Source organism: Antedon bifida, chromosome 6 (assembly GCF_963402885.1).
Source record: "Antedon bifida chromosome 6, ecAntBifi1.1, whole genome shotgun sequence".
Lineage (NCBI taxonomy): Eukaryota > Metazoa > Echinodermata > Crinoidea > Comatulida > Antedonidae > Antedon > Antedon bifida.
The window spans coordinates 1,325,088-1,338,328 of NC_136231.1; the positions used below are offsets into that span (position 1 = coordinate 1,325,088).

The 13,241-nt window shown below is 29.9% G+C and overlaps 1 protein-coding gene across 1 annotated transcript; it reads right to left on the bottom strand.

The window, feature by feature from the left end:
* Positions 1-629: 629 nt before the first annotated feature.
* Positions 630-5,682, bottom strand: LOC144844773 (DNA-directed RNA polymerase III subunit RPC4-like). The gene is made up of 8 exons (XM_078701834.1): positions 5,374-5,682; positions 5,034-5,080; positions 4,117-4,283; positions 3,564-3,682; positions 2,936-3,077; positions 1,951-2,213; positions 1,191-1,346; positions 630-802 (listed from the first exon to the last, which is right to left on the bottom strand). The coding sequence occupies exons 1-8, from the start codon at positions 5,530-5,532 to the stop codon at positions 683-685; spliced, it is 1,173 nt and encodes a 390-aa protein (XP_078557960.1). The 5' UTR covers positions 5,533-5,682; the 3' UTR covers positions 630-682.
* Positions 5,683-13,241: the final 7,559 nt, after the last annotated feature.

Below are 13,241 nucleotides of genomic sequence, written 5' to 3' on the forward strand. Positions count from 1 at the left end.
CACGGCTCACCCTACAAAGCCATCCAAAAACAATCACCGCAATATCTTTCACCGCTCGTTTCCACTCGCAGAAATCTTCGTCATTCATCCGTATTTTCGCCTCGACTATTCCAACCAAGAATACGCAGACATACTTTTGCTGACCGGTCATTCTCTTGCACAGCTCCATCCTTATGGAATACTCTTCCACAATCAATCAAGAATGCCAATTCTATTGCCATCTTCAAACAATTGTTAAAAACCCATCTCTTTCGCATAGCATATTTCCACCTTGTTTCGAGCCTTGTGGTCATAGAAGACAATTATTATTCCCCTAGAGAGAGGGGGAGGGGGACCATTTGTGCTTCAATGTAGTGTGTTTCTCTCCTGCATAGGTATTGACCATTTAATAGTGTAAAATATGTAGACCTATGGGTCATACCATGGTCATAGTAATCTATTTCCTTTACATTTAAAGTTATTGTGATTACGTTTTATACATTTTCAATGTAAAAAACTGTCAACATACTGATTAGGAAGATAAGTCAAGAGAGTCAATTAGTAGATTGGCACTGGAATAATATGATTGATAAAAGGAGTCACTGACACAAATGGCCCAATAATTTATTCATAAACTTTGACACGTACAATAAAAAACACAAAAAATTAATTTATATAAGTGAAATTTATTCAACATCTGTTACTAAGTTCCAAGTGAGAGTAAATTTTCAAAATCAGGAGAGCAAACTATTCGATGTTTAACTTTTCCTAAACAGTTCATATTTCCTGTTTTATCTTCATTTAAATGTGTTGCAACCAAGTTCTGAAATAAAATAAAATAAAAAAAAGTTAGTCAACACGATTGTTTAAGAATAGTTTAAGAACCGAACTGTTTTTTTTTATTTCAAAACCCAAACCAACAGCAAAAAAAAACAAGTCATTGTAAACCATAATCTACTGATCGACTGTGATTGATAGAATATTGTATACATGTCCTTGCGTTGCATCCTAGTGGAAACCAATCTTAAGCCAACGTGACTGTTATATATTTCCACCTTCTGTTGCTAAGCTCATATTTGTTATATGTTGTAGAGGCTCCTCGAGACTGTGCCTTGTGGGTGAAATATTGAATTTAAAAAACAAGTTTACAATCATTCAAGTTGCAAGAAATATGAATTTAAAAAAAAAAAGTTAATTTCCAAACTAGATACCTGCAAAAATGCACATGGCATTCCCATTGAGACGTCCAGACTGACGTTCCCTAGCAACAGTCTGGTTCGTCCAGATTTCAAAACTTGAAGTTTCCCTATAAATCCTTCTGGAAGATGTTTTAGATGGCAGTTGTTGTCTTGTGTGCTTTTCATTGGCTGTAGAGAAAGTACAAAATATGTTAAATGACTCCACAAAATATAAATTTTAAAATTTATAAAATTATAAAAAATGTTTTGTTCCGATCCAATTTTGGGTCAAAGTGAATAACTATTATGTGTTCAACAAAAAAAAAATGTTTTCAGGGGGACAATATATCTTTAACAATAGTAATAATCATATTTTAAAATTTATTTTCAAATAAAGGTTATGGCATTTTGACAGTGCAGAAGATACAGGCCAATATAGACACACAGAACTATTCATTTATTTCTGTCTTTTTTACATTGTCAGTCTTACTTTCAGTATCATAGTACTGTTCTGATTTTAAAAGCACAAACGCAGAAATACTGACACATTATACAGCGAAAACAAGGTACAAAAACATTCCAAAGAAAATACATAAATATGAAAAAGGTCCACTTAAAGGCAAAAGAGGAGAAAAACAAAAAAAGAATTGATATTATTGGTTTTTTTCAAATTGTGTAACGACCACTTATTCATCACAAATACATTGAGTATGATGTACTGATTTACCGATGAACTGATTAGATTTAATACGGATTTAGATAGATTTAAAAAAAACAAAAACCACTATCTCACCTCTTCAACACGACTAGTTTCTCCTTCTTTTTTGACATGAACTTTGCCTATCTCTGATTCTGCACTTCCAGGGAGTGAGTCCGGAAGTTGGAAGAACAGTAATTCTCCCTCCAGTTGTTTAGTGTTTGAAAATAACGACCCTGTGGTAACTCCAAACTCAGATTTGTCTCTAAATTTGTGTGTTTTTGTTGCTGGTTCAGATGTGCTTGTTTCAATTCCTTCCATAGCATCAAATTCAACATCTTCTTTTTCTTTTTTTATTACTGTTGTTGAAACAGAAAAATGATATTTTCACCATCAAATTAAAACTAAAGAAAACATCAAGTTCATCTACGTCTTCCTTATTGTTTCCATATTGTGCCCGTAGAAAAGTTCAGCCCATTCAGTTTGATGTGCCAATATACATGGAATGATTAACAAACAATACAACCCCTTCTTTGGCACACCCATATTCAAGAGACACCTCTATTTAGGGGACCCTTTCTAGAGACAAGGAGCAGTACATGTTTTAACATAACTGGTTACTATATCATAGTTGATATGCTCACATAATGTGTTCTGCGCATGTCAATTAGCCAACCATTTTAAAATGACATGTTGCCCAAAATGTCCCCTTAAGAGAGGTTCTAATGGAAACATTACTATTTTTAATAGTATTGACACGTGTGTTATGTTTATCCGCTACATGGTTCTCAGAGTTAATGTAGGATAATACAATAATAATAATAAGCTATCCAAAACCCTATCAAACTTTATGTAACAAAAAAAATGTATGTGCCCATATATAGACATGATGATAATACCACTACCATATTTGGGCATATCACTACCTTATTTAGGCATAGCATATTTTTTTTGTCAAAAAGTTTGATCGTGTAGACAGAGCTTTATAGATACATAATATCTATTTTTTATAATAAAGAAATCAGATATGCAGGGGTAGTTGCAGAAGTTATCACATCAATAATGATCCAACAAATCTCACCTATATCAACATCCATCTGTTCTTGTTGATTATTCTCTTCTGTTTTAACTTCTTTTTTAATTGTTTTTTTCTTTTGTTTCAGAGGGAGTAGAATTGGGTTATATGATGAATTTTCACCCTCATCAACTAAATCATCAATAAACTAAAAAAAAATAAGTGAAATCTGGTAGTTATACAAATTTTTAAAAGCTTATTATCACAAACATAAACTTTAAAAAAATAGTAGTATATAAACAGAATATTAAAATTAATATTTTGTTATTATACTACATATCAAAATAACCTCAAAGCTGTGATATGCATAGGTCATGGGTCACCTGGCACAGACCCCCTCCCCGATCAGCAAAGAAGTCTTTAAGTGTTTAAAGAAGTCAGTGGTACCTAGTCTTTAAGGGCTGCTTCCTTGTATTGGGACCACTGTTTAATTATTTTGACTAAAAAAGCAAACAATTTTATCCAGCAAATACAATACAGTACAAAAGATAGAACACTAGGTTAAGTTTGACAATGTTTTTTAGGCCTGATCCTATCTCAAACCAAATCTCTGAGATCCACCACGCATTGTTCTATAAAGTAGATATTGACACCAGAATGGCTGCTACAGTACATTTCTAGTTTGAATACTTACATCATCTCTCATAAGGTCTTTCATCATTTTAGCATCTGCTTCAGGATCTCGTTCTTTTTTTATGACTCTTCTTTGTGACACACTACCACCACCCCCACCACCACCTCCTCCGCCTCCCCCTACAAAAATAAATAAACAATATTAATATCATAATACATATATATTTCAAAATCAAAGATAAGGTGTAAATATGCTTGCCTACTGAGCCCAGGATTGGCAATACTCCTAATAATTATGTTACTATAGTTTTAATATAGATTTTACCAAGTTTAATTAATCATTATTTAAAGCTGATATAGTGTTGTTTACACTATGAAAGAGATTCTTAAGGTCTGTCTACACTATCATTATGTGAGAAAAAAATGGGATTTGCCCAAAAATGTGATTATTACTACCACATCACACATTTTTTTGTCAAACTATTGTGATAGTGTGGACAGAGTTTTAGACTAGAATAGTTTATACTGTTTGAAGGTTTATATATGTACTGTTAGATATACAGTATTAAGTATATTCTAACAGTTTTTTTATTCAATTTTTACAAAATATTTACATGTTTTCTTTTCTGCATTAGCAGGTCCTTCCTCAAATATAGATGAGTGGCTTTGAACTGCTTCCTGACGGAACCTTTCCCTGCTATGCTGTCTCTCTTTGTTTCTTCTCTGATCCTTCTTGGATGAACGACCTTTTGATGAACTTTCTGTACTTTCTTTTGAGGCACTGTGATATGATGATAAAACAGTATAGATATATAATTCACTACAGTCTGAACTTCATTGTAATCATAGCTAAAAAAATGAGTCAACATGTAATCATGTAATCAACATGTAATCATAGCTAAAACAAGGCCATATAACATGGCTGCAGTCGCGTGCTCAGACTGACCGACCAACCGAATGACCGACCGACATAGTGAGCTGTAGAGTCGCATTTGCACGCAACTAAAAATGATCCAACTTGGAGAGTTACCATGGAATATGGCTACAGTCAGATATACCAGTTTGTTGAGCATATTTATCATTACATTTTGTTTCTTTATATATTTTAGGTCAATCAATGCCACTTGCACTGATGAAGGGCTAGTGTTGCCCAAAAGCAAATTTGTCTAGCTTTTTTTACTTTATCATTCTGATTTCTGCTTATTTTCAAATTGTTCCATTGAGATCCAGCCACTGATTCCCACAGCATTTTAATTTTCAGTAACTTGGCTATAATATTTAAACAGCAGTTATTTTGAGGAGTACCTGCCCTGCATCACTTATCAGTCTTTTGGTTCAATCACTATACCAGTGAATTATATCAAAATCATTGAGATAAAATTAAGATGGAATATGATGAATTATTTTAGAATTTAAGGAAAACACATTACATATCACACAGTCTCCCTCCCTTTGCCTCTCCCTCTCTCCCTTCCTTTCCCCACTCCCAAATCTTCTTCATTTTAATAATGGCATCAAACTTAAGTCTTACTCCTTATTTCTCTCCTTTCTTGATGGAATGTTTGGTTTGAATGTTTTCTGCAAGATAGAAATAGAATATACATTATTATAATAACAACATTTCTGTTATTGTACATTTTGTCACAATTTCATCAGGTGGTTATGCACTTGTTAATGGTATCACCCACTATGCAACCTACAACCCTAGGAGAGGTCATTTGTCAGATGTGCGTCATACATTATGTATACCCTGATGTACCCTACAGTCGTATAGAGCATCATACAATGACAACTTCATTGGGTCCTGTTGAAAATCACTTAATTTAACTTACAAAGAAGCAAATAACAACAATTAAAAATTATTATGTCACCTTTTGAACACCACCAAGTGTTAAGTCTCGTTGAGGACGCAATGACGGCAAGCGAGCATTTGGAGTTACTTTACCACGTCGACTGAGCAAACCTCTCGGTAGACTTGTTGAGGAGGCGGCGGCGGCGCTATTGTTTTCTGGAGTTTGTTCACTCATCATTTATAATTGTCTGCATTAACTTAAAATCGATATTTCTGAAATATAATAAAATATGATACTCATTATTCAGCATGCCAAGATTTATTCTTAAAAACGTCGCCCTCTATCTTTACCACCTATTTAGAGCTATATTGTGTAGTCGTTTTTTGATAACTGAGAGCTATCAGTGTGTATCATCCTCGTATATAATTGTTTCTTAGTTGTAATAAAGATCACATTATTATAACATCTAGCATATTTTTATAATATATAAATTTATAGGTACCAAAACTAATATTTTTATTTAAAAAAAAATTCGATAAGTATTTTAATAACACTGAAACAACATTCTTAATATAACAAATGATATGTAGTACTACTAAATCAATGTCTAATTGCATAGGACTATGTGTACAGTATTATGATCAGTGTAGTCAGAATTTGATAACTGAGCACGCATCTTTTAATATCTACCTCATCAATAATTAGCATTGATATCATATATCACATTGTTGGATATGATCAGTGTAGTCATAATTTGATAACTGAGCACGCATCTTTTAATATCTACCTCATCAATAATTATTATTAATAATCTATATCACATTGTTCGATATGATCAGTGTAGTCAGAATTTGATAACTGAGCACGCATCTTTTAATATCTACCTCATCAATAATTATTATTAATAATCTATATCTCATTGTTCGATATGATCAGTGTAGTCAGAATTTGATAACTGAGCACGCATCTTTTAATATCTACCTCATCAATAATTATTATTAATAATCTATATCACATTGTTCGATATGATCAGTGTAGTCAGAATTTGATAACTGAGCACGCATCTTTTAATATCTACCTCATCAATAATTATTATTAATAATCTATATCACATTGTTCGATATGATCAGTGTAGTCAGAATTTGATAACTGAGCACGCATCTTTTAATATCTACATCATCAATAATTATTATTAATAATCTATATCACATTGTTGGATATGATCAGTGTAGTCAGAATTTGATAACTGAGCACGCATCTTTTAATATCTACCTCATCAATAATTATTATTGATAATCTATATGATTGTTGGATACGATCAGTGTAGTCAGAATTTGATAACTGAGCACGCATCTTTTAATATCTACCTCATCAATAATTATTATTAATAATCTATATCACATTGTTCGATATGATCAGTGTAGTCATAATTTGATAACTGAGCACGCATCTTTTAATATCTACCTCATCAATAATTAATATTAATAATCTATATCACATTGTTCGATATGATCAGTGTAGTCAGAATTTGATAACTGAGCACGTATCTTTTAATATCTACATCATCAATAATTATTATTAATAATCTATATCACATTGTTCGATATGATCAGTGTAGTCAGAATTTGATAACTGAGCACGCATCTTTTAATATCTACCTCATCAATAATTAATATTAATAATCTATATCACATTTTTGGATATGATCAGTGTAGTCAGAATTTGATAACTGAGCACGCATCTTTTAATATCTACCTCATCAATAATTAGCATTGATATCATATATCACATTGTTGGATATGATCAGTGTAGTCATAATTTGATAACTGAGCACGCATCTTTTAATATCTACCTCATCAATAATTATTATTAATAATCTATATCACATTGTTGGATATGATCAGTGTAGTCATAATTTGATAACTGAGCACGCATCTTTTAATATCTACCTCATCAATAATTATTATTAATAATCTATATCTCATTGTTCGATATGATCAGTGTAGTCAGAATTTGATAACTGAGCACGCATCTTTTAATATCTACCTCATCAATAATTATTATTAATAATCTATATCACATTGTTCGATATAATCAGTGTAGTCAGAATTTGATAACTGAGCACGCATCTTTTAATATCTACCTCATCAATAATTATTATTAATAATCTATATCACATTGTTCGATATGATCAGTGTAGTCAGAATTTGATAACTGAGCACGCATCTTTTAATATCTACATCATCAATATTTATTATTAATAATCTATATCACATTGTTGGATATGATCAGTGTAGTCAGAATTTGATAACTGAGCACGCATCTTTTAATATCTACCTCATCAATAATTATTATTAATAATCTATATCCCATTGTTGGATATGATCAGTGTAGTCAGAATTTGATAACTGAGCACGCATCTTTTAATATCTACCTCATCAATAATTATTATTGATAATCTATATCACATTGTTGGATACGATCAGTGTGGTCAGAATTTGATAACTGAGCACGCATCTTTTAATATCTACCTCATCAATAATTATTATTAATAATCTATATCACATTGTTCGATATGATCAGTGTAGTCATAATTTGATAACTGAGCACGCATCTTTTAATATCTACCTCATCAATAATTAATATTAATAATCTATATCACATTGTTCGATATGATCAGTGTAGTCAGAATTTGATAACTGAGCACGCATCTTTTAATATCTACATCATCAATAATTATTATTAATAATCTATATCACATTGTTCGATATGATCAGTGTAGTCAGAATTTGATAACTGAGCACGCATCTTTTAATATCTACCTCATCAATAATTAATATTAATAATCTATATCACATTTTTGGATATGATCAGTGTAGTCAGAATTTGATAACTGAGCACGCATCTTTTAATATCTACCTCATCAATAATTAGCATTGATATCATATATCACATTGTTGGATATGATCAGTGTAGTCATAATTTGATAACTGAGCACGCATCTTTTAATATCTACCTCATCAATAATTATTATTAATAATCTATATCACATTGTTCGATATGATCAGTGTAGTCATAATTTGATAACTGAGCACGCATCTTTTAATATCTACCTCATCAATAATTATTATTAATAATCTATATCTCATTGTTCGATATGATCAGTGTAGTCAGAATTTGATAACTGAGCACGCATCTTTTAATATCTACCTCATCAATAATTATTATTAGTAATCTATATCACATTGTTGGATATGATCAGTGTAGTCAGAATTTGATAACTGAGCACGCATCTTTTAATATCTACTTCATTAATAATTAATATTAATATCATATATCACATTGTTAGATGTGATCAGTGTAGTCAGAATTTGATAACTGAGCACGCATCTTTTAATATCTACCTCATCAATAATTATTATTAATAATCTATATCACATTGTTGGATATGATCGGTGTAGTCAGAATTTGATAACTGAGCACGCATCTTTTAATATCTACCTCATCAATAATTAATATTAATAATCTATATCACATTGTTGGATATGATCAGTGTAGTCAGAATTTGATAACTGAGCACGCATCTTTTAATATCTACCTCATCAATAATTAGCATTGATATCATATATCACATTGTTGGATATGATCAGTGTAGTCATAATTTGATAACTGAGCACGCATCTTTTAATATCTACCTCATCAATAATTATTATTAACAATCTATATCACATTGTTGGATATGATCAGTGTAGTCATAATTTGATAACTGAGCACGCATCTTTTAATATCTACCTCATCAATAATTATTATTAATAATCTATATCTCATTGTTCGATATGATCAGTGTAGTCAGAATTTGATAACTGAGCACGCATCTTTTAATATCTACCTCATCAATAATTATTATTAATAATCTATATCACATTGTTCGATATGATCAGTGTAGTCAGAATTTGATAACTGAGCACGCATCTTTTAATATCTACCTCATCAATAATTATTATTAATAATCTATATCACATTGCAATATATGATCAGTGTAGTCTGAATTTGATAACTGAGCACGCATCTTTTAATATCTACATCATCAATAATTATTATTAATAATCTATATCACATTGTTCGATATGATCAGTGTAGTCAGAATTTGATAACTGAACACGCATCTTTTAATATCTACCTCATCAATAATTAATATTAATAATCTATATCACACTGTTGGATATTATCAGTGTAGTCTTAATTTGATAACTGAGCACGCATCTTTTAATATCTACCTCATCAATAAGTAATATTAATAATCTATATCACATTGTTCGATATGATCAGTGTAGCCATAATTTGATAACTGAGCACGCATCTTTAAATATCTACCTCATCAATAATTATTATTAATAATCTATATCACATTGTTGGATATGATCAGTGTAGTCATAATTTGATAACTGAGCACGCATCTTTTAATATCTACTTCATCAATAATTAATATTAATATCATATATCACATTGTTAGATGTGATCAGTGTAGTCAGAATTTGATAACTGAGCACGCATCTTTTAATATCTACCTCATCAATAATTATTATTAATATCTTATATCACATTGTTGGATATGATCAGTGTAGTCATAATTTGATAACTGAGCACGCATCTTTTAATATCTACTTCATCAATAATTAATATTAATATCATATATCACATTGTTAGATGTGATCAGTGTAGTCAGAATTTGATAACTGAGCACGCATCTTTTAATATCTACCTCATCAATAATTATTATTAATAATCTATATCACATTGTTGGATATGATCAGTGTAGTCATAATTTGATAACTGAGCACGCATCTTTAAATATCTACCTCATCAATAATTATTATTAACAATCTCTATCACATTGTTGGATATAATCAGTGTAGTCATAATTTGATAACTAAGCACGCATCTTTAAATATCTACTTCATCAATAATTATTATTAATAATATATATCACATTGTTGGATATGATCTGTGTATTCATAATTTGATATAACGCATCTTTTAATATCTACCTAATCAATAATAATTATTAATACTTAATGTTGGATATGATCAGTGTGGTTTTGTTAAATTTACTGTATACGAGAGATCGAGTCGATGGGTTTTGAAAATGTGTTATTCTTTTGTTCCTAATCACCCTATTGATTTGTATCCGTTTGTTGTTTAAATTTATACTTTTAAGAACGCATCGTTTATGATGAACGTGTGCCGTTGTAAAAATAAAAATATTCCATATCTTTTTATGTTTCATATGTATTGGCTTCTATTGAGGGTCCCAGTTCTTCTTAACAGAATAAATTTGCAGTGAATGAATAATTTGATAAATGAGGACGTGTGTTTTAACATCGATCTATACAGACCGTATTAATACTCTTCCAGAAATGATATGTTGCTATAATAGGCCTATGACGAATTTCCATTACATTAATAATTCAATTAAAAAGGAAATGTGTCAGAAATACTAAAGAATCCAGTAATCTTGTTGATTAATAATTAGTTGTACCATTTCTGATGAACGAACAGAAAACTAAACTTGCAGCCAATCAAAAAGCTGCTGTACTGTATAAGTAGGGAATTTTAGGTAGGAGTTGTTTTAAATGTCATTGGTCTCGGCTTTTACAAGCTTCTGACCTAGTTTGTGTTTTAAAATGTCAATTTTGGATAAATTGACAGATTTTACCATGTAAACTGTGCAAACTTAATGCAAACTTTAATAAAAAACACCCCACAAACATCATTCAAACCACTTAATATTGATTATACCACTGCTAGAACTATAAAAGAGGACAATTTATGAAATAATTTTATTGAAATAGCTCTAGGTTTGATTTTTTAGGGTGAAAAATGTTAATTTTGGATAAATTTACAGATTTTACCATTTAAACTGCGTAAACTTAATACAAACTTTAAAAAAACACCCACAAACATCATCCAAACAACTTAATATTGATTATACCACTACAAGAACTATAAAAGAGGACAATTTATGGAATAATTTTATTGAAATAGCTCTAGGTTTGATTTTTTAGGGTGAAAAATGTCAATTTTGGATAAATTGACAGATTTTACCATGTAAACTGTGCAAACTTTAAAAAAACACCCCACAAACATCATCCAAACCACTTAATATTGATTATACCACTGCTAGAACTAGAAAAGAGGACAATTTATGAAATAATTTTATTGAAATAGCTCTAGGTTTGATTTTTTAGGGTGAAAAATGTCAATTTTGGATAAATTTACAGATTTTACCATGTAAACTGCATAAACTTAATGCAAACTTAAAAAAAACACCCCACAAACATCATTCAAACCACTTAATATTGATTATATCACTACTAGAACTGTAAAAGAAGACAATTTTTGAAATCAATTTATTGAAATAGCTCTAAGTTTGACTTTTTAGGGTGAAAAATGTCAATTTTGGATAAATTTACAGATTTTACCATTTAAACTGCGTAAATTTAATGCAAACTTAAAAAAAACACCCCACAAACATCATTCAAACCACTTAATATTGATTATATCAAAGTTATCAAACTATGATTACACTGATCATATCCAACATTGTGATATAGGATATTATTAATAGTTATTGATAAGGTAGATATTAAAAAACTAAACAGATAATATCCAACAGTATGATAAAGATTATTAATATTAATTAATGATGATGTATCTATATTAAAAGATTTTTGCTCAGTTATCAAATTATGACTACACTGATCATATCCAACAATGTGATATAGATTATTAATAATAATTATTGATGAGGTAGATATTAAAAGATGCATGCTCAGTTATCAAATTATGACTACACTGATCATATCGAACAATGTGATATAGATTATTAATATTATTATTGATGAGGTAGATATTAAAATATGCGTGCTCGGTTATCAAATTATGACTACACTGATCATATCCAACAATGTGATATAGATTATTAATAATAATTATTGATGAGGTAGATATTAAAAGATGCGTGCTCAGTTATCAAATTATGACTACACTGATCATATCGAACAATGTGATATAAGATATTAATCATAATTATTGATGAGGTAGATATTTAAAGATGCGTGCTCAGTTATCAAATTCTGACTACACTGATCACATCTAACAATGTGATATAGATTATTAATAATAATTATTGATGAGGTAGATATTAAAAGATGTGTGCTCAGTTATCAAATTATGACTACACTGATCATATCGAACAATGTGATATAGATTATTAATATTACTTATTGATGAGGTAGATATTAAAAGATGCGTGCTCAGTTATCAAATTATGACTACACTGATAATATCCAACAGTGTGATATAGATTATTAATATCAATTATTGATGAGGTAGATATTTAAAGATGTATGCTCAGTTATCAAACTATGACTACACTGATCATATCCAACATTGTGATATAGGATATTATTAATAGTTATTGATAAGGTAGATATTAAAAAACTAAACAGATCATATCCAACAGTATGATAAAGATTATTAATATTAATTAATGATGATGTATCTATATTAAAAGATTTTTGCTCAGTTATCAAATTATGACTACACTGATCATATCCAACAATGTGATATAGATTATTAATAATAATTATTGATGAGGTAGATATTAAAAGATGCATGCTCAGTTATCAAATTATGACTACACTGATCATATCGAACAATGTGATATAGATTATTAATATTAATTATTGATGAGGTAGATATTAAAATATGCGTGCTCGGTTATCAAATTATGACTACACTGATCATATCGAACAATGTGATATAGATTATTAATATTAATTATTGATGAGGTAGATATTAAAAGATGCGTGCTCAGTTATCAAATTATGACTACACTGATCATATCCAACAATGTGATATAGATTATTAATATTAATTATTGA

Bases quoted from the DNA above. Each gene is read 5' to 3' on its own strand.
- LOC144844773 (XM_078701834.1), bottom strand. From the start codon at position 5,532: ATGATGAGTGAACAAACTCCAGAAAACAATAGCGCCGCCGCCGCCTCC. The intron at 3,078-3,563 runs GTAAGTATTCAA...ATTTTTTTTTAG, and splicing joins AAGACCTTATGAGAGATGAT to TTTATTGATGATTTAGTTGA. The intron at 803-1,190 runs GTATCTAGTTTG...ATTTTATTTCAG, and splicing joins TGCCATGTGCATTTTTGCAG to AACTTGGTTGCAACACATTT.